The sequence below is a fragment of the Chrysemys picta genome, chromosome 9, assembly GCF_011386835.1.
Source record: "Chrysemys picta bellii isolate R12L10 chromosome 9, ASM1138683v2, whole genome shotgun sequence".
Classification (NCBI taxonomy): Eukaryota; Metazoa; Chordata; order Testudines; family Emydidae; genus Chrysemys; species Chrysemys picta.
Genome location: NC_088799.1, coordinates 50,385,226 through 50,406,702, shown reverse-complemented (window position 1 = coordinate 50,406,702; position 21,477 = coordinate 50,385,226). Strand labels below are relative to the sequence as shown.

The 21,477-nt window shown below is 52.7% G+C and overlaps 1 protein-coding gene across 6 annotated transcripts in view; it reads left to right on the top strand.

The window, feature by feature from the left end:
- The window catches only part of DGKG (diacylglycerol kinase gamma), a 140,858-nt gene that overhangs the window by 70,917 nt on the left and 48,464 nt on the right, over positions 1 to 21,477 (top strand). For 5 of the 6 annotated variants that reach the window (XM_005308632.5, XM_005308628.5, XM_042853457.2 and 2 more), the window contains 6 exons: positions 117 to 190; positions 759 to 833; positions 976 to 1,061; positions 1,965 to 2,054; positions 7,091 to 7,251; positions 16,230 to 16,294. In XM_005308632.5, coding sequence (XP_005308689.2) covers positions 117 to 190; positions 759 to 833; positions 976 to 1,061; positions 1,965 to 2,054; positions 7,091 to 7,251; positions 16,230 to 16,294 — 551 coding nt within the window. The remainder of the gene's footprint in view (positions 1 to 116; positions 191 to 758; positions 834 to 975; positions 1,062 to 1,964; positions 2,055 to 7,090; positions 7,252 to 16,229; positions 16,295 to 21,477) is intronic. The other variant, XM_042853455.2, reaches the window with a different exon arrangement.

The following is a 21,477-nucleotide window of genomic DNA, read 5'->3' as shown; positions in this document are numbered from 1 at the left end:
TGACTCGAGCTCATCCGAGGCTCCACCCATTCCTCCCCCCTCCCCCCCCCGCCCATGGATGAGGGGTTTTCATACATGTCTCACGGGCGGGCCGTGTTCTGCTCTTTGCATTTCAGATCACCCCCAGGCCCGGGACCCACCCTCTGCTGGTGTTCGTGAATCCCAAGAGTGGAGGGAGACAAGGAGAAAGGTACGTTCTCTGCTCCCCGGAGGCACTGGCTGAGCATTTGCTTCCTCCCCAGTCAGGCCTATGGATCTGGGGAGCTTGGGGGCAGGTAGCGATGAGGGGAGCTGCTTGGGACAGAGGCAATCTGCACAGGTGCCCTGGGGCAGACTGGGGGCCCTGTTACTAACCATGCCAGTCCTTCCACGATATGGGTGAGCTGGAGCTAGTCGGGGCTGTCCTTCACCTGCCAGCCACGAGATGTTTGGGTGAAAGTCGCTGTACAGTGGGGAGTGCTCGGGATGCCCGGCTCCCTGGGGCACTGAGCTATTGCTGCTGACTTTTCTTCCTCTCTGTGTGTTGCTAGGAGCCCCACATAATGAGCAAAGATGGAGAGTAAGCAACAGCAGCCCCTCCTGGTGCCAGGCTCTGGCCAGGGTTTCTGCAATGGGATCTGCCCCGTGCCAGCCTTGCCCTGTGGGTGGATTCCCTGTCCGCATCCTCTAGGCCAGACAGCCCATTTGCATGGCTCTCCTTTGTTTCCAGGGATAGTTTCCTTCTGTTTCCGTCTCTCACTCGCCCTCTATTTCCACAGAGTCCTTCGGAAATTCCACTATCTGCTCAACCCCAGACAAGTGTACAACCTGGACCGAGGGGGACCGACTCCTGGGTATGGAGATGATAGACAACCCACGTCCCCACACCCCATCCTTACCTTTCCCTGCCTCTGTCATCCTCTCCCACCCCCCTGCCAGCAATAAGCCATCCCCTGTGATCACCTGACTCTCCCTCCTTGTGCTTCCACTTTCCAGGTTGAATTTTTTCCGTGACGCCCCAGACTTTCGTGTCCTGGCATGCGGCGGGGATGGGACTGTTGGCTGGATCCTGGACTGCATAGGTAACTCGGGATCACAGGTGCACTGTGTATGTGCCCAAGAGACCTGAGCTAAGGAGCTCTGTAAGCTGCTGCACCATGGAGCAGCCGCGCTTGTAACCTGGATAAGACGCTGTGATGGAGCTCGCTGGTCTGACTCCCTGTGGTGGAAGCAGACCTGCACGTTCCCAGAAAATAGGCTAAGGGGCAGCAGGTCCCCATTCTGCCCTAGCTCTCTTCTCTCCTGCCTGACTTGGTGCTGGTTTCCTGCTGCCTCCAAGCCTTCCCCAGTGCTGGGAAAGTGCCTGCCTCCTGCTGTCTGGTTTATCTTCCACTGCAGCCCTGCTCACTGCCAACCCTCTGGCTTTGTCTGTCCCTGTCATGTTCTGCAGCCTCCCCTCTGCTCCTCTATGCTCCCATGGCTCTTCGGGTCGAACCCTTCTCCACACTCTGCCCCGTGGCCCGCCCGCCACACCGGGGCACACGGCTTCTCCCTGATGTGCGGAGCTCTCTTCTGAAGACATCCCTCTGAGCTGCTATTGCTGCCCCGTGTTAGGAGGCGCCTACCAATGGCATCTTCTGGCAGCTCCTGGCAAGCAGGCTGAGCTATCAGACACTGGCTCCTGCCTGCGAGCTGCTCTCTTGCGGATGGAATCGCCAGGGGTAGAGGACACTTGCTTGCTACCCGGGTATGCTCATGCTTCCACATGCATTTGCCCCATTTCCACGCTGGCACAGGCTCTCCCTGGAATCTGCAGTGCCACAAAGAAGCAGAATCACTCTGTTTTTTCCCAGAAAGGATGAGTCTGGTTTTCAGCTCTTTGCACTTTCCCAGGAGCCCCTGCATTGTGGATAATAGGACAGGGACTTAGCCGAGAGGCTGCTGGCTTGTGTCTGTGCTAACAGCCTTCTCTCTTTGCATTGCAGACAAGGCGAACTTGCTGAAGCACCCCCCTGTGGCTGTCCTGCCACTGGGAACCGGCAACGACCTGGCCAGGTGTCTGCGCTGGGGAGGAGGTGAGGCTTCCTGACTTGGCCAGCTGGCCCACTCCGCCCCAAGCACCACAGAACACACTTCCAAGCTGCCTTTGTAGGCACATGCTGTACATCCGGGGGGCAAACTGTCCCTTCTCGGGATGTGTGGATACATGGCGCAAACTCACCACCGTGCTTGCCGTCCAGGTGCACGAGGACTTGCTGTTAATGCTAGTGAACATAGCAAATTCAGCTGCATCAGGCTGAAAATGTACCCTGGTGAGTCACCCCTCTGCTTTCCTAGACACACAGCTGATCTGCTGGGCAGCCCAGGCAAAAGATTCAAATTCTTATGGGGTGTGAGGGGCTTCTCCTCCATCTACCCTTGGGGGAGGGTGTGGCCTAGTGGATAGAGCACTGGACTGGGACCCTTGGGTTCTATTCTTGGCTTTGCTGCAGGGTGACCTTATGCAGGCCACTTAATGCTCTGTTCCTCAGTTTCTCCATCTGCACTGACCTCCTTTGTAAAGCGCTTTGAGATCTACCTCATAGAAGAGCTAGGAATTGTCATTTCGCAGTATGTCACCTCTCTAACTGGGATGGGGGAGCTCCTTGGGACCTTATCTTATTCTCCTCTCATGCGTACCACGTACACCAGAGCTGCTATTTCTATAAATAGGGAATAATAACAAGGAGTTCTCTCTGTCACTGCTGCAAGAGTCACGTTTCATGGCACAGTTTTGGTTCCAATCCCCCACATCATTCCCCTGAAATAGCCTGAGAATTGGCTTTCTGTAGGTATGTGGGGATGGTTTATCAGATGCTTCATCAGAATGCCAGCAAAGGAGAAATGAAACCCCAGCTGAGGCCCCGATCCTGTAACATGCTCCCAGCCAGCAGACCCCAGCACCCTCACAGAGCATCGCCTGGGCATGGGAGTCCATGGAGCAAGCTACAGGGTCCCGGTTAGAATGGCAATCTCTTACAGCAATGGTGCTTTCATCCAGCGCCTCACTCCACCTAGCTAGCCTGCTGTTGCACTCAAGTGCAGTCGGTGGTTTCTGCACAGGCACAGTCCCTGCTCTGAAGAGGCTGTGCTCTGGGGCCTTGTTTACACAGGAGAGTTGCGCCAGATTAACTTTGGTCAGTTTCAAAACTGCTGTAGTTAAACAGGTGCAAAGCCCTGGGTGGGTGCGCTAATTTCGGCGTAGCTTAGCTGGTAAGGAGCTGAGTTCAGCTGCATAGATATAAACAGAAATCAGAGTGTCTACATGGTGGGCTGCAATGGCTCCATAACCCACTTTTAGTTAAACCAGCACAAGTCTGTGCACAGAGCAGGCCTGAGAAGACAAGCCAGCCCAGGGGATGGGGGAGCGAGGCACACATACAAGTACAGCAACCGGCTGCGTGTGTGAGAGAGTGTGACAGGCCCTTGTCACGTGGGCTCCATTTTTGTGGGTTATTAAGTGATACATCTGCATTGGCCTCTCTACCTGATTGTTTGCAAAGCTAACCTGTCTGCATCTGCGTCTCCACCGAGCAGTTAATGGTAGCTGTGTTCTTGTCACTTAGCTCCCCGGTCCTTCTGAGCAGGGAGAGCAGAGTATAGAGGAGAGACCGTTCAGACTCTGACAACCCAGCTCTTCCTTCTCCAACTTCCAGTTCTTCTGGGCTTGTGTTAGACCCTGGCTGGGGAGTTAGGCAGTCCAGGTTCAATTCCCAGCTCCATCCCTGGGTGACATCAGGCGAGTCACTCTGGGCCTCAGTCCCTCCCATCTGTACAGCAGGGGGACAATTCTTTTCTCCCCCCTTGGTCTTGCCAGCTTGGGCTGTGATCTCTTTGGGGCTGGGACGGCCTCTTGCTGAATGTACATACAGCATCTAGCGCACTGAGCCTCTTTCTCCCCACCCACCCCCCCCCCGACCCCTGACAGCACGTCACGTTAGGTGCTGCTCTAATCCAGTCGTCACTCTGTGGGATTGGAAAGGCTCTGACTGGAAAGACAGATTTTTCTTAGGCTTCTAGTCTTCCAAATCCCAGAGTAGCCTGGCTGTGGTGGGTGTCCCAGGCTCTTTTCTGGCTCTTCTCTGCCTCCCATCCAGTCCCCTCTGGACTTCCCCGATCCAGTGCCTTGCTGGGTGGCTCGCTGCTCTCTCTGCCTGGAATCACAGGGCGCCCATGAGCACTGGACTGAGCCTCCGGGGGGCGAGGCCTGGGGTGTCGCACCGAAATCCCCCACGAAGCTGAATGATTTTCCTGCCTGGCAGCACTGCAGCAGACACTGAGCCCTTCCCACACTGGAGCGCCAGAGAAACAGCAAATGCCCTGCCGGGAAATGGAGCCCTGTGGAGCGTGTGATGCGCTGGATGGCCCAGTTTGGGTTCAGCCCTAACCGAAGTCGGCTGTTCCTCGCCTCTCCAGGAGCACCCTGATCTAGTACAGCAGGGTGTTTACACTCCGTTTTGGCTCTGAACTTCCCCACGCCCTGGGCCAGGCCACCTCTCCCTGACCAGGACAGCTTGCCACTGCACAAGTTGGGGTTTCCACCACCACTTCATCTGCTCTTTGCTCCCTCCCTCTTGGGTTCCCATGTGTGTGCATCTGAGCCAGGGGATCCTGTGGCCACCAGCCTCTCCTGATCACCGTGCACGACAGAGTGGGAAAGTCACTTAACAAGTCACACCCCCACAGAAAACAACTCCAGCTCCCGATTCCTGCAGCTTTCGAAACCACTGACCCCAGCCCACGTATCCCCACGGGGTCGGCCAGTAAGCCCTGCACAGGAGAGATCCTTGTGGGTTGGGCTCAGAGCTCGAGGACACTGACCTGGCTCTAACTCGGCCCCTCCTGCAGCCCATCACCCAGCTAGCTTGGTCCCTGGCATGTGGCAGAGAAGCAGGTGATGGGAGCTAAACCTGAGCAAGACAGAGGTGGCCCTGGCAGAAAGGGGGAGAGGTGTGAAGAGCAGGTCACCCCACAGCGGCTCCTGATCTCAAGGGAGTCTGCGCTCCCGTAGTCTCCTCGGTCCAGAGCCGGGAGTTGGTCACTATCCCTCGCGGCTTCTGGACATACAGATAGCTCCTGCTGCCAAAATAGCCTGTCACTTGCTGCTGGCATGAAGACTGCGCCCCCGAATGCTGGGCCGTGGTCAGAGACAAGGCCCTCATGGTTCAGTGCTGGATTGCTGGCTTTGGGCTGGGCTGGGAATGTGGACGTTGACATCAGCTGGGCCAGAACCCAGCAGCCATCCGGCCCCACCTCATGCTCCGCCCATGCCGCCAGCTCCCCGCAGAACAGCAGATCCACCTCGAGATCAGGGTTCCCACTGGTGTGCCACTGGGCTGAGTTACCTCCACGAGCAGGGCTTGCTAAGGGGCCGAGAGCTCCGCCAGCAGTTACATCCACGGCAGCGCTGATCTGAGCAGCCCCCGGACACAGCCTCATGCCAGCAGAGGAGAGCTGTCTTGGCAGCTGGTCCGAGGCTATGGCACGTCCTGCTGGAGGAGGTGAGAATGATCCCCAGGCCTCCCCGCCTTCTGAGCAAAATACCAGCCTGGCAATTTGCCTTCCCGCAACAACAGCAACAGGCACTAAGACCAGAGGAGAGGCAGGATGTTCACACACACAGTCCCCATCCTGTGGCCAAGGGACAGTGGGAGGCTCTCGGATACCCTGGTGATGGGCCCTGGAGAAGAGCCTCAGCAGAGAGTGGGCGCTGTGGCCACCCGTGTGGGCTGCTGGCCTGGTTGTTACTCGACATGGGCTAGGAACAGCCGCATCTTGGCTCCCAGCTAGACTTGCAGCTCTTGCTCCTGCAGTTCCAGAGAGCTGGCTCTGCAACCTGGGCAGTGAATCTGGACAGGGCCCAATGGCCCATGTGAATTGCCTGTGTTCTTTGCTGTGTATAGGCAGCCCTGGGCCCAGTGAATAGGATGCCGTTCTAACAAGATGGAGAGGGGCCAACCCCAAAACCCTGGGAGTCCAGGTGGGCTCTGCCGCTTGCCCGGGAACTCCTGTGAGTGGATTTATTCCCACCTGGAGCTAATCTTTGCAAAGCCTCCTCCCACTCTGCAGCGCTCGCCTCCAGCAACTGTGATGGCACTCCATGGGGGGAGGGAGGGATGGTCCTGTTTACTCTCTTCTCAGCTCTGCACCCTGCTGGGACCCATCCACTGCACCACGAACCTGACACGGCTCTGCCCTGGCCCCCCAGACCCAACACGGCTCTGCCCTGGCCCCCCAAATCTGACCTGGCTCTGCCTTTGCTCTCCAGACCTGACCCAGCTCTGCCCTGGCCCCCCCAGAACTGAACCATCTCTGCCCTAACCCTTCAGCCTTGACCCTCCAGACCCAACCCATCTCTGTCAATGACCCCCCAGACCCAACCCATCTCTGCCCTGACCCCACAGCCTTGACCCTGCAGACCTGACCCATCTCTGCCAGTGATCCCCCAGACCTGACCCATCTCTGCCCTGACCCCACAGGCCCGATCCTGACCCTAGTCACTGCTGAGCAGCGTGTGGTGTCTCCCTGATGGTCTAGTGGTCAGAATTTGGTGCCTTCCCCACTGAGGCCTGGGTTTGATCCTTGGTCAGGGAAACATCTATGGAACTTCCAGTGACCCCACAACTGCTGAGTCCTGCCCACTGCCAGTTACCCCACAAACTTCCCCCTTTTTGCCCTGATCCCAGGTCCTGCTGAGTCCCTCCCAGCAACCCTGTCGGTTGTTGTCAGGCCCTCGCAGCCTGATCTGCCATTGCAGTGCTGGGCCCTGTTTGCTGACAACACCAGCCTTGGTCGCTGCTGCACCCTACCAGCCATGAGCAAGTCTCTGTACTACAGATGACCAGGCTTTAGCATGCCCCAGGTGCCGCCATTGACCCCTGCCAACTCAGCATGGCACTGGGCTGTGTGTCCCACCTATTGCCAGCGGAAGTGTACACTAGCGATCTGCCCCGGTTAACCCTCTCGTCACATGACTCCAAGTGGCACTGCCATGTGTCCCGTTGGCAGTCACTGTGCTGCTCTGAGCATCTCTCTTGTGCTAACAGTGATCCAATCCTTTGTCCCTCCCAAGGTTATGAAGGGGGCAGCCTGCTGAAGGTGCTGAAGGACATTGAACACAGCATCGAGGTCATGTTGGACCGGTGGCGGATTGACGTGATCCCCACAGACAAGGAGGAGAACGGAGACCCTGTCCCGTACAGCATCATCAACAACTATTTCTCCATAGGCGTGGTAAGTAGTCCTGGGATTTCCCTTCCGGCAGGAGAACAATGAGTCTACTCAGACTTGGCTCAACCAGGGCGAGGCGGGATCAGTGAGGAGTGGTGTGTTGGGCTGGCATACACACACTGGCATAGCAGAGCCCTTTGGCCGTACCATGCCTTCCATGTTGGGCACACAGCCAGTAGCTTGACGTCACTGTGTGGCCCTGTGCTGGTTTACATATGAGTCACAGCCCTTCACCCCACGTCGCGACGGGCCCAGGCTGCGTGGAACGGCAGTGTGCAGCGACCTGTGGAGCATTTTCATGATGCTTTTTCAAATGTCTAGGATGCAGGCCAACGAGTCGGCCCACCAGCCTGGCTCCCAGCAGTCATCCCTCCTCACCCAGCTAGTCCCATTGAGGTCAGTCAGGAGCGGGTCCCTATTTTGCAGTGGCATTCCTCACTCAGACAGTACCCCGGGCACTTTGTACAGCTAGCCCTGGAGAGGCTGGGCTGCTGCTGGCTCTGCAGGCCTAGGCCACGACAGCAGGGGGAGATGGAATATTCCCGGTGGGAAATCCCGCTCAGGAAGGGCCTCCTGCAGACTGACATTGCTTGACAGCGAATCAGTGGCTTTCGTCTTTGTAACAGCAGATTGGCAAAGCGATGCTGGTTGAACTGAAGGCAGACGTTAGTGCCTGGAATAAGTGCTAGCCAAGCTGCCATAATAGCCTCTTCCCAAGGTGTCTCTGCCAGGGCACCTCAGTTCTGACCTAGTCCATTGCTGCTCCCCCACTGAGATCTGCTAAGATCTCTCACCCTGGGCCTGGGGAAGCCGATTTCAACCTTACGCCCTGATCTGCAGCATAACACACTCGTTGGGGGCCACATAATTCTGATATCCAAAGTCATCACCCCAGCAGCAGTCCCCTGCTGTCTCTCTCTGTATCCGATCGCTGTACGACTTGTGGGGCACCCCCCTGCTTTACAGACACCTACATACCCGGGGAGAGAGAGGAGGGCTTTTCAAAAGGCAACTCCAGTGGGAACAGAGTTACACCAACGCTGAGTGTTTCTGAAAATCCTCCCAGGGCCCCAAAGCATTTACACTGTGGAGATGTGTCCTCCAAAAAAAGTGACTCCACTCTGATATAAACTATAGAGAGGCAGGCAAAAGGGAACTGCCCTATTGGTCCTATGTGTATTGTAGCAGTGTGCAAACACCCAAGGCAGTGGCCAGGCCCTGTTGCGTCAGGCATGCAGAGAGGCAGATCCTTGGCTGGTGTTAATTGTCAGTGCTTTTTTCATGCCTGTTTACCCCAGATGAGGCCCTGCATCGTGTGTGTCTTGCCTTTGGGAGCTTGTCCTCTGCACATACAAGGCAGACAAATAGTAAAAGACAAACAAGAGCTCAGTCACAAGGCAGAAGTTGCGTAACTTGGCTTAACTCTTGGGTGTAATTCCAGTGCTGTCAGTGGAATCACACCTGCTCAAACCAGGTCAGATTTTGGCCCATAGCTTCTATTCCTGGCTCCTCCCAAGAACCTCTCTAAACTCAGGCAAATGTCTAATCTCAAAATCTAACCTGTCAGTGCCTCAGTTTACCTCTAGGAAATGGCTCTAATGATAGTTTCCAGGGGTATTGACTGAGCCTTTAGGTTTGAGAAGCTCTGTGAACTCTGATAAAAGCCACACAAAATACACCGCGAAGCTCTGGCTTTGGCTAGCATCCCTGGCTGGATTAGCTGGCATTTTCCCAGGTGGACTCTCCTGATGATATTCCCTGTTCATCTGTCTAAGCCAGAGATATTCAGACCTCAGGGGAAATTAGCTATGAGAATTACCCAAAAGAGCCACAGGAGTGTGAATTCATGGTTTCATTTTCTGTAGCACTATATATTCATATTCAAACAGTATGACGGGGAAACCTTTAGTTTTTATATATAATTCTCACAGCAAAATGACTGACCAACTATTATTATTTTATCAACTACAATTGGTTAATAACATAGTAAAAACATCCTGATTGGTTAATAACTTAGATTGGTTACTAATTAAATCCCACAGTGTTTTAATATCATGGGCTGTAAAGAGCCGCAGGAGATGCATTGAAGAGCCACTCGTAGGTCCCGAGCCACAGTCTGAGTATCACCGCTCTATGCCTTCTCGGTCACTTGGCATCATTTTTCTGTCCTCACTGCTGTTTGCAGCACATCTTGACTCATCCAGCATGACTCTTTCTTCCAAACCAATGATCAGCCTCGCAGATGGGGAATGATATAAGGGGTACAAGTCTCAAAAGTGCCTAAAGCCCAGAACCACAATTGGATTGAGGCCCCACCCTCCTAAAGAGGGGTGGAGCTTAGCACACACCCCTCGCATCTCCACCTCCCATTGGCTAGCTTAGGCAGCTCTCCGCCTATCGCTCTGGCTTTGTTGGAGCCCATGCTTAAGTGCCCATCTCCTCCCATTTATTATTCAAGGAACCTGGGCGCCAAGCAGGGGCGGCTCCAGGCACCAGCGCTCCAAGCGCATGCCTGGGGTGGCAAGCCGCGGGGGGCGGCCTGCCGGTCGCTGTGGGGGCAGCAGTCAGGCTGCCTTCGGCAGCATGCCTGCAGGAGGTCCGCCGGTCCTGCGGTTTCAGCGGCAATTTGGCGGCAGGGGCACCGATGGTGCGGGACTGGTGGACCTCCCGCCGAAGGCTGCCTGACTGCCGTGCTTGGGGCGGCAAAATACATAGAGCTGCCCCTGGTGCCAAGCTCGGGCTGTGTGGATGCCAGTGTTGTACCTGTGATTTTCTGGGCACCTAGTTAGGTGTGGTGATGCTGAGAGTCGCCATGCCAAGGTCCCTTTGTGGATCAGGGCATCAGTGACATAGGAGCCTAAGGCTCAATGAGACATGGGCTCCCAAGTGCATGAGCCTCTTCCCAGCACCTCCCCCCACGGCATCTGACGGGCACCTTCCCCTCGTTTGGTACGTTGCCGTTTCCCTCTGGAGAGTAAATGTCATTTATTTTCTTTTTCACATTTTGGAAGGCGGGGAGCCAGCCTGCTGGTGTGACCTTCTGAACGCCAGGCAGCCCCAGCTAGTCACCGGCCCCCCGCGGGCTGGCTGTCATTAGCAACGCGTTCTCTGGAAGAGAGGAATGAGTCTGTCCTGGCTGAGGCTGGCATGGTTTGGGAAAGTGGGAAAACAGCACACTTGAGTCATCAGGATGAGAAACCTCAGCCTGGGACACTGGAAAGGAGCCTGCGTGGTGGAGAGGCCAACTCTGTTCCGCCTCTGTGCAGGTCATCGGTGAGGTGCTGGCTCCACTGAAGCCAATGGGAGCTTTGCCATTGACTGCAGTGGGGCCAGGATTTTGCTCCACCTCTGCTTCCTTCACAGGTGAGGGTGGATTTTCCATCAGTCTGCAGGATCAGCCTCTCTATGGAGCAAGGCAGGATTGAGAGGCAGTGTAGAGCCCTTCCTCCTCCAAAGTGGGGCTTTACAAAGCTGGAGCCTCCCGCTGCCCCATGGCCTGGCCATGTCCGTGGTGCTCCTGGAGCTGATGCACAGCCAGCATGGACTGGGCACAATGTGCTGGGGGGCCCTCTGCAAGGAAGGGCTGGGACATTGCCAGCAGTGTAACTCTTCCACATTTCGAATGAACAACCAGGAAAGGACTAGAGTTTACGACAGCATGAAATGCAACTAGGGGAGGATTTAAAAACAAGGGAACGGGCTGGGGTCTGGGCTAGGAAAAGGGCAAAAATGCTGTTAAATGAGATTTTTATAACTGTTACTTTTTAATGTGTGGGGGGTGCCAGTCCTGCTACTGAAGGGGGGGTGCCCACCCTTCCACAGATTTGCCTTGTAGACCCTAATCCTGCAAATCTTTACATGCACAGCCAGTCCCCCCAGCAACACTTTGCTGCAAGAGTGTGTCAGGCAAACACGTGAGTTAACTCTTGCCTGGGTGGACTGTGGGTTCTCAGTTTCCTTTCTCTTAGCTGGGCATACCCTGCCTGGGGTAGAACCTGGCCCTGTGTGAGACAGATCTTAGAGCAGGGGTTCTCACACTGTGCTCTGGTTGACCATGATGCTCATTCTCCTGTTTATTTCCGGTTGCTAAAGTGCATCAAGCCAGATAAAAAGACATTGGCTATTTTTCTTTGTAAACAATTACTGTGGTTGCCACAGGATGGTAGGAGCCACCAGCTGGGAAGGGCGGTGGGCGTTCACCAGCGGGAGGAGGGATGGCCGCACTTTGAAAAGTTTGGAAATTTGTACTTACTTCTAGTATGGGCGTGAAAATGTCCAGGAAATTTCCATCGGCAAATCAAACCATTGGCAAACTCCTTCTTCCCCAGGGACTGAGTGAAGGCATTTAGTCCGCAATTCAGCAAAGCATTTAAATTCAGATCGAAGGTTAAGCCCACACTTAAGTGCTTTGCTTAGTCAGGGCCTTCGATTTGATGTCTCTCTGATTAAATTAAACCCATATGGACTGGCTGGTATTACAATGTTCTGCTGAGTGCTTGTGGCACACATTATTACTGGGCTAGAGTAAGATTACCAGCTCAAAATAGTCTCCGGAATGTCTGTCTTACTCACTAACACTGCTGCCTATAGAACCAGCAGGAAAATCTTTCTCCAGATATTGCCAGGTACCACTGAAGCTTTGAGAGAGCCCTGTAGTTCATATAATCCCATTTGCCAGCCCCAGTCCTGTGCAGCCATTCCCTCCCCTGTAAAATCAGGCTGGGACATGAAACCAGAGTGACTCTGTGTCATAACTATAAAGGGAAGGGTAACAGCTGTCCTGTGTACAGTACTATAAAATCCCTCCTGGCCAGAGACTCCAAAATCCTTTTCCCTGTAAAGGGTTAAGAAGCTCAGGTAACCTGGCTGGCATCTGACCTAAAGGACCAATAAGGGGACAAGATACTTTCAAATCTGGGGGGGGGAGGCTTTTGTTTGTGTTTTTTGTTTGGGAGTGGGTTCGTTCTCGGGACTGAGAGGGACCAGACATCAATCCAGGTTCTCCACATCTTTCTAAACAAGTCTCTCCTATTTCAAACTTGTAAGTAAATAGCCAGGCAAGGCGTGTTAGTTTTCCTTTGTTTTTCTCAACTTGTAAATGTACCTTTTACTAGAGTGTTTATCTTTGTTTGCTGTACTTTAAACCTGAGACTAGAGGGGAGTCCTCTGAGCTCTTTAAGTTTGATTACCCTGTAAGGTTAATTTCCATACTGATTTTACAGAGATGATTTTTACTTTTTTTCTTTAATTAAAAGCCTTCTTTTTAAGAACCTGATTGATTTTTCCTTGTTTTTAAGATCCAAGGGGTTTGGATCTTGATTCACCAGGAGTTGGTGGGAGGAAGGAGGGGGGATGGTTAATTTCTCCTTGTTTTAGATCCCAAGGGGATTAGATCTGTGTTCACCAGGGAATTGGTGAAAGGTTTCTCAGGGCTTCCCAGGGAGGGAAAAATTGGGAAATGGTGGCAGCGGAACCAGAGCTAAGGTGGTAGTTAAGCTTAGAAGTTTTCATGCAGGCCCCTACATTTGTACCCTAAAGTTCAAAGTGGGGATCCAGCCTTGACACTCTGGTTTGGGGATCAGCACTACTATATGTCCTTTGCTCCAAAGGCACAACCATAGGCAATAAACATTTCACGTGGCTCAGAACGAATAGGCATTTCTTCTTGCACGGGAATATGAATGGAGCATTTTTTTCCAACAGGCCATGGCTTGCCCAACCATCCCTGGAAGGGAAGGGGTTAATATCAACCATTCATGGTGTGATACAGCAGCACTGTGGTAAACATGTAGTAGGTCGCATGTGTGAGCACAGGTTGAGTTGTGAACATGAATCATCCGGGCCCCTCTCCAAGGAGATATCCTTGAGCACACAGCACTGTCCTCCCAGGAGGTTTATTTCAGAGCAGACAGACAGACAGACAGTTTCCTCACCCCTTCTCACTGGGCTTTCCTGCATTTTTAAAAATCATTTTTCCTAGTAAGCCCTTGACCACGTGGACTCGAAATGTGCTTCTTTACGAAGCTGCTTCCCTGCTGCATGGTGCCTATGGACGGCTTGGCTCCTGCGAGGTTGATCCAGAGTCCTAGGCTGCTGGGTTTCTTGTTTTGGTGGGGAGCCCATTGACCAAAAAAGGACACTGAGGCTATAAAACAAATTCCTCCACACAGTCTGTTATGGAAGGGTGCAGGGTACTGGGGAGCCAATAAAAGGGGGACACCCTGAAAGCTTAAGTCATGCTTGGGAGGTTTGGTATTGACAGAGGGCCCTGAAAGAAAGCCCTGGTGACGGGCTGTGTCAGTCTTGGGCAGCTGGACTGCCACTTCCTGTCTGCGCCTCCTTGATTTTTGGGCATGAGGACTGCCGGGCAGCAGCCTTAGCACCGCCCGGAAGGTTTGGCTTGCACGGAGCTTAGAGCGATGTTTAACTCGGGGCTCTCCAAAGGCCCTAGGTGGCGATCCTGTCGACGAATAGGCTGCTGATTCCTTGATGTGGTGCATGCATTGCCAGTGCCACCCGAGCCCTGAGACTTGAAAGAGAGCCACCAGCACAGTTTGCATTCTGTATTTTATAGGGACGCTTGAAAACTACGTAAGCAGCTCACTTTATAACCCCGCACTCACATGGCTGCTACATCCGGTGCCATGGCACATACAGGCTGTCACACCTTTCCAGACAAACAGAGGGTCTGGTTAAAATCTCCCCTCTAACATATCCTCCGTAGCGAGTCATGGCAGTTAATCTCTCATGTGGAACAATTAGAATGGCACACAGGGAGCCAGAGAGGGAAATTGTGCTCACTGGAGCATCAAGTGATATTCCACCTCCCCTCCCCCTTCCCACTGAGGTAGCTCTGGTTGGGTGATAAAAGTTAATTCCTTTCACCCCAGAGAAGCTGCCTGTAATGGCCAGGGCGTAGGCAGCTGGCCAGTAGTGCCAGCTCGGCCAGGGTCGAAGGCAGGAGTTGGGACTAGTTACCAAGCCAAGTCAGGAGATGGACACCAAAGTCAAGCTGGGCAGAGGGCCGAAGGCAGGGATCAGGAGTAAGATGGGGCAAAAGACAAAGTCTGTAGCAGTAGCAAGCCAGAGTGTCTACACTGTTGCTCAGACGGCTCCCTGGGGCAACTTCCTGGTTTAAATAGCTGGTGTATACCAATCAGGTGGCCGCAGGGTTCTTTTGCTTGGGCTTCTGTGGGTGGTACTTCCTGCGGTGCCTGATCCTCTAGCAATTGTCAAATGCTGCTTCACTCGGCTCCCCCATGGAGACATTGGTCACCCCGGACCCTCCAGCTGCAGGTTCTAGTCCCACAGATCCTTATGCTGCCCCATCATGACTTCTGCCTCGTTGTGACACAGCCAAACTGCCCTTTCTCAGTGTTAACTCCTCTCTCATAATTCCCTCCCTTCTCCAAAGTCCTACAGAGTTTAATAGAAAATAATCTTGCTGTTAAAACAACAAGGAGTCTGGTGGCACCTTAAAGACTAAACAGATTTATTTGGGCATAAGCTTTCATGGGTAAAAAACCCACTTCTTCAGCTGCAACATATCTTGCAACAATTCAAATCTTGCTGTTGAATTTTTGAATTGAGTCATAGAATTACATAGAGAATTCTAGCCCTGCTATGGAATCATAACACACAGCTCCAATAACCTACAGAAAGGATATTGTTCCCTGTTGCGTTGGATAGGTTGGAGAGTAATCCCAATAGATCCCCATTATGTTCTATAGGATTTAACTGTTGGAAATTTTCATAAATGTTTGACTAAAATACCCCATATAAGAGAGGGAATTATTAGCTTAAGGAATAGTTTAAAATTGCAGGAAACTGAGTCAATGGCATAAAATGGAGTTGTTTTATATGCATTCAGCTCTTGAGATAAACTGGCCTTCAAGGGCTGAAGGAAGGAAAGAAACACCATCACTTTTCCCCCTAGCTTGCTGTTTGGTCACTTGCCATCCTTCTCCACCTCAGAGGGGTGGGGTTTAGGTAGTCTAGGAGGGAGGCCAAGTTAGCAAATTGCATCTTGTTTAACATGCCCGTTTAACATGGCTGGCCCAAGCGCTCGTCTCAGGTACGCAGGCGTAGCTCTACAGAAGTTGATGGAGGAAGGAATTTAGGTGGTTAGGTGTCTGACATGCTCTTTTTCTAACCTGGCGTAGTGGGCGATATAGAATGCTGTCTCATCATAGAGTGATCTCATGCTATGTGCAATGAGTGTAACGTTATGGGACTCCCTCTTTAATACCCGATAACGGTATGCTAGCCGCTATACAGTACTGATGTAGAGTGCAAGATTCCAAGTCTCTCTGCATGACTAGAGTTACGGTAAAATCCCCAGACTGCCAATGACGGCGTTAAGGGCACAGAAACAGAGAAGTAAAATATTGAGTCGTCTAGTCCCTATCCTCCCTGCTAGTGCAGGATTGTCCCTTACTGTATTTTTTGTTGTTGTTCTTTTTGTGTCTCTAGGCACTCCAGCTTGCCTGCACGGCCAGGGAATTCTGTAGTTCCAAGGCATTAGCAGGACTTTAGGGGAAATCACAGCTTAGTCATGGAAATTTTTGATAAAATCAGATACCGTCAGCATTTGAGATGTCCGTGACTTTTCCTTTGTCACCTCCTTGCCCTCAGCCTCCCACAGTTCCCTCTTCTCCCAGGGGGGCTCAGCTCTATCAGCAACAGCAACTCACCCATTTCCTCGGGCTCGGCTTTGCTGGTAACTCAGACGTGGATGATGTTTGGCTGTTAAATAAAACCCCCCTAACTAGGTCTTTAGCGCAGAAATCAAAGCCCTGAGTAAACTTCTGTTCCAGGCATTAGCCCTCAGGAGCTGATGTCCTGGCTAAGGAGATGACGCTTACTTATCTGAATCTCAGCTCTTGGCAAGTTCATGTTGATTTTCTGGAAATGTCTCTCTTCTGTCATCAGGCATTTCCCATAACTCAACTCACGTGTCCCTTCGTTCCCTCTCCCTGCAGGACGCCTCCATCGCGCATCGATTCCACGTGATGAGAGAAAAGCACCCTGAGAAATTCAACAGCAGGTAAACCCTTTGGCCATTCCATTGTGATGCTGGTGGAAGCATTCCCCACCAGCTACGGGAGGAGGAGGAAGTCCTGCATTGGACCAATCTTGCTTTAAGGACTTGTCTTGCAGGGAGCACAAAATCCAACTGTCTAGGCTTCTGTTACCAGCATGGTCCTGGGAACTGGATAGGGGTGGTGGGCATAATAGGCCAGGGGAGGCTCCCAAACAGCCACCACCCCGCTGTCTCAGAAAGCACAGATGCCTGGGCTGTGGCCTTGCTTGCGCTCCACCCCAGGGCCCCGCTCCCATTCTTCCCCTTTGGCCCCACCTGCGCTGCTCCTCTTCCCACCCCCCTCCGAGGCCTGCCCGCGCTCCGCCCCTTCCCATCCCCGCTCCGCCTCTGCCCTGAGGCCCCCACCGCTCACTGAGTCACATAAGACAAAAGGAGTATGTGAAGCACCCAGGAGCTTTTGGCTGAGTATTGTTTTGAGTAGAGGCACATGGGGAAGGGGGGAGGCAGAAGAGAGAAAAGAGTAAAAAAGACAAGAAGAGAGAGAGAGGCAGAGGCAAGCAGCAGCCTGTGAACAAAGTGTGACCCTGGATATAGCTAGAGAGAGAGATTTTGGGTCTGTTGGCTAAAGAAAGTTGGGGCTGCATGCAAGCTAAGAAATTGCTCCCTTTGTTCGTGGGTCCTCCTGCATTCAGAGAAGCAGAATTTTGTACGTTCCTAGTAACTAAACAAGGTGACAGCAAAGAAAACAGCAGCCTCCATCGATGTCTCCTTCTAGCTGGAACATCCCCAGGGCCCCGCACTTTGACTAACCAGTCGGGTTGAAAAGGCGCAACCAGCCCTTGTGGAGAAGGCAGTAAGAAGAGGGGCTTTGCCATATGCTTCAAAGGTTAAGATCTGGGCTTTGGTGGTGAGCCATGACAGACTTAATCCAACCTGGCTGTAAAATAGAAACAACAGCAGTGGGAGCGCTTGCGGCCCGGAAGCTGCACCTGGGCTGAGAAAATAAACATGCAGTGCACTGTGATCGAGGCCGTGTTGGGTCTGTCGGTTCACCCATCCTATAGGGCTGGATATTTCAGCCTTCTTGGAAAGGTGCAAGGATTTGGCTGCAAACCCAGCTACATTCATTCACACTTTACAATTAGCTCCAAACTCCAGGGCTAGCAAGAGCAGGCTATCCAGCACAGGCAGAGCCGCAGGTTGGGACTAGCTCATGTTTCACTTGGAGATTATAAAAATGGCACGTGGGCAGCAGGAGCCAGTGGCTTATGATCCGTGCAAGAGAGACACAGGCAGATCCCCCCGCAGGGCCCTGATTTTCAGAAATTCCTGCTAGAGAAGCACCAAAGAACCTCAGCTCCAGCTTTGGGCTACAGTGCAGAGCTCTCTGATCCTGGGGCAGCTCTTTGAAGCACAGCCCGGGGAGTCAAACAAGCCCAGCACACCTTGTCTCTCTGTCCCTCCCCTGCCACCAAGAGCCACCTGAATAACAGTTAGGGAGAACAGGAGCCACTCCCCACCTGCTCAAATCCCAGGCAGCTCAAAAGGAGCTGCAATCAGGCCGTGGTTTTGTTATTTTGGGGCTGCAGTGTGTGGGTGCTGACAGCTTATCCAGCCACTCCTGCTAACCCCTCACATCTCATCCCATTGGAGTCAATGGCCAAATTCTAGTGACTTCCGAGGGCTCCAGATTTGGCCCTTGTAACAGAGGGGATGGTCCCTGGGCACTTATTTGGTGAAGACCAATGACTCATAGCCCATGGCGGGTGGCCTGGCCCCTCCAAACTGCAGGTCCCCTGCTCTTTTTCCTACAAGAGATCCAGCACCCACGCAGCACAGTGGCCTCACCTAACACCCTCCCCCGGCACGCCCCCAGCCTGAATCTCCTCTCGGTTTCTCTTGCTATCTTCCTGCTTCTTCCCAGCAGCCCACCTGGCCTCCATGTTGGCTTCCTCTCTTGGACCCCGGTGCAAGGGAGGCATCTGGTTTAAGGTGGAGCAGGGACCTCCTGGTTCAATGGGCCCCGTCCAGGAGCTGCTGGTGCAATGTGCAAAAGCGCTACCGACAGATTTTGCTACCGGCTCAGTCGGTGTGAGCCCGCTCAGCCCCAAGCAGCTCTGGGTTTGGACACCATCCCGGAAAGCGAAGTCATTGCTTTCCCTGGCTGGGGGTGCTGCGTGCGGCATCTGGAGCAAGGGAGCTGAGGAGGTGGCCCCTCTCCTCTCTATTCACTGCTGTCTGACTGCAGCCCCTCCGCTTCCTTCTCGCAGTGAGGAGCAGCCAGAGCGCGTGTGGCCAGTGGGGGGCTGTGGCTCTCCTCCCCCATTCCCCCTTCTCCCCCCCAGAGATCCAGGGCCAGATTTCCTACTGAAGCACCTAAAGGATGAGGTGGGCTTTTCAGCAGTGCTTGTGCCAGGCGAGGGCTGAGCCCTTCCAGCCATGACATGGAGGTACCTAAGACCTAGGCCCTCTCTGTACATAGTTAAAAATGGCCTGTCGGTGACCAGATGTGGCTGGAACAGACTGCCTCCCAAGTGTGTGCAGAGAGGAATCTGTGCCAGGCGGTAGTGCCTTGGGCCGCGTGTGCACTAGGAACCTCCCCAGCTGTAATGGCTCCTGCTGTATGTGGGTAGAACTGGCAGCGAAGGCAGGACTGGACTATGGTCTGCTCAGAAACTGCGGCTGTGCCTTGCTTAGACCAAACCGTCTTCAGCCCCAGCTGCCTGCAATGCATAGTAGCCCTGCATAGGCGGGTTAAACATGGCCTTTAACATGGCTAGAACATAGTTTGATTTCTAGTTGTGCAAGCAAGGAAAGCCCACCTGCTCACATGGTTTGACTACAACTACTTGTGTAAACAGGGTGCTGTTTTGGTAGGCAGGGCCGGATTTAGGGGCAGGCAACCCAGGCAACCACCTGGGGTGCCAGGCTTGGGGGGCGCTGGAGTTGGGGGGCTGTTTTTGTTGTTTACAGATCCTAGCATGCAAATTGAGCATCTTATATGATAGGGATAAATCATGCATGCAAATTGTGCAGCCAAGTCGTGAAATGGGCTACACATGCAATACAAAATAAGGAATTCAAAAATTTAACAAAGGGTAGGGGAATGCCAAAGACGCTCCTCTTCTGGGGCACCATTTAGTTTAGGGCCAGCCCTGTTGCTAAGGTAGCCAGAACCATAAATGATTTCCGAGGATATGTCACAGCCATCTCATCCAGGTGCCTGGAAACTCTATCAAGCGCCCTCCCTTTTGACAGTGCCAGAAAGCCACATGTCTGCTTTATTGTTATTCCATGGGCATCTGTCACAGTGTATCTGGACCCCTGTCCTATACGTAGCATGAGGCATGTATTACAGCTAGGTCAGGTACCTGAGCAGAGGTAGCATACGCTTCACTGCAGGTTAGCTACCCTCATAATTACCATGACTTCCAGGTGGGCTTGTACAGCCCAAGCTGAAGCCCATGTGGCTGCAGCTTTACTTAGCCAGTACCTGAACTAGCTAGATCAAATCTAGCTCAGGTACATCTACATACGATTGTGGTGTTGACATACCCTAAGGGTCACATTCCCAAGTTTTTCTCTGCAACCAGGAGCACTAGAAACTTGTAGTTGTTTTTAATAAAAGCTGAGATTCTCACACAATCCCCTGACTCCAGGAGCTGGGGCTTTAAGAAAATCACCAAATATTATGAGAGTCATGATAAAACCATGAGAGTTGGCACCGCTGAGAATAGAGCAGAAGCAATGCTCGGTAGTTGGAAAGACAGTAGATTTAAGGGTAATACTTACTTTTCTTTATTCTAATCAAATTCCTTGTTCAGTGTTAGAATCTGTTGTTTCAGTGATTCTTTATCACTTTCACATAAGAGTTCTGTCACACTGCCCTTTGCATCCATGTGAGTACTAGGTGCGTAATATCAATGAGACGTAAACCTTCCCAGATCCTTTTGTGTGATGACCAGATGGAGTTTTTCACCCTATAGCTGTTCAGCCCATCATATCCAGCCTTGGTTGTCTTCAGCCATGGCCATTCCATATCCTCCTCCAGTTGCAAATTGGTACATTGCGTTCTCTAGTCATTCTTACTGGAGTAGGGCCAGAGTCCCTGCAGCTGGGGAGGGAGGGTGTAAATCACCCTGATGCACTGGCAGGTGAGCAAGATGTGTCCTGCTGTCTCCTTTTCTCTTGGGTTTCCATGGGGCTGGTTGATGGTGCAGGCTGGTTAGAGGATGCACTAACTCATTCCATCTTCCAGCTGCCCTGGCCAAGTCCCATCCCTAGCCAGAGTTCCTCACTCTTCTGAGGGTATGTGCCATCTTTGGGCCCCCAGAACAGAGAGAGGTTTCAGGTGCTTTCCACTGTTGCAACTCCCCTCTCTCCCCCTCTATGGCCAGGGCCTCCACTAGGGTCTCTGCTGAAGCTTTGATTTGTTAGTACGTGGTCTGTTTTCATTAGGTACTAGAATAACGAGTCCCTGTGTAACATCCCTTCAGGTTAGTATTTGCTGACAGCTATCCTGTCTCCCTCCCTAGACTGAGCATGCCCAGCTTTCTGACCCTTCTGGTGTGCCTGCTTTCTGAACTCTCTGCCAATTGAGCAGTTTTGAAACATGGGCACTGCAGGGAGGCGCCGACTTGCTCAATTGGGTGCTCAAATCAGGAGGCACATTTGGCTCTCTTAAACCTACCAAATCCACCAATTGGATATTGGTGGGACTCCTGGAACTCAGAATCGGGGATTAATGCCAATATCCCAGTAACCATTGCGACATGTAAGTTTCTAAGGCTGTCTGCTGGCCGTATCCAGAGAACCAGTTCAGTGGCCAAGTATTCGTTTGGGTGCTTTCATTTAGGCAACAGCCTTTGAAAATAGGGTTCTGTTGTTTGGGAATTCTGAGCCACAGAGCTGTCCCCTGTGCCCCCGATGGCCCTAATTAGTGATAGTGAGACAGCAAGAATTACCTGGCTTGTTCTACACGCAGTCCTATTGATGCAGCCCAATATAGCATGCTCCTTTTTTGCTCTAACTTTGCATTGCTGACTCACGTATAATCAATCCTCCCCTACAACCTTAGATCCTGGCGTGTGCTGCTGTTTCCTAGCCAGGCACCCCCATTTGCGTTTGGGCCTGTGCCAATGAAAGCATTTTGCATTTGTCTCTAGTGAATCCCATTGATTTTTAGC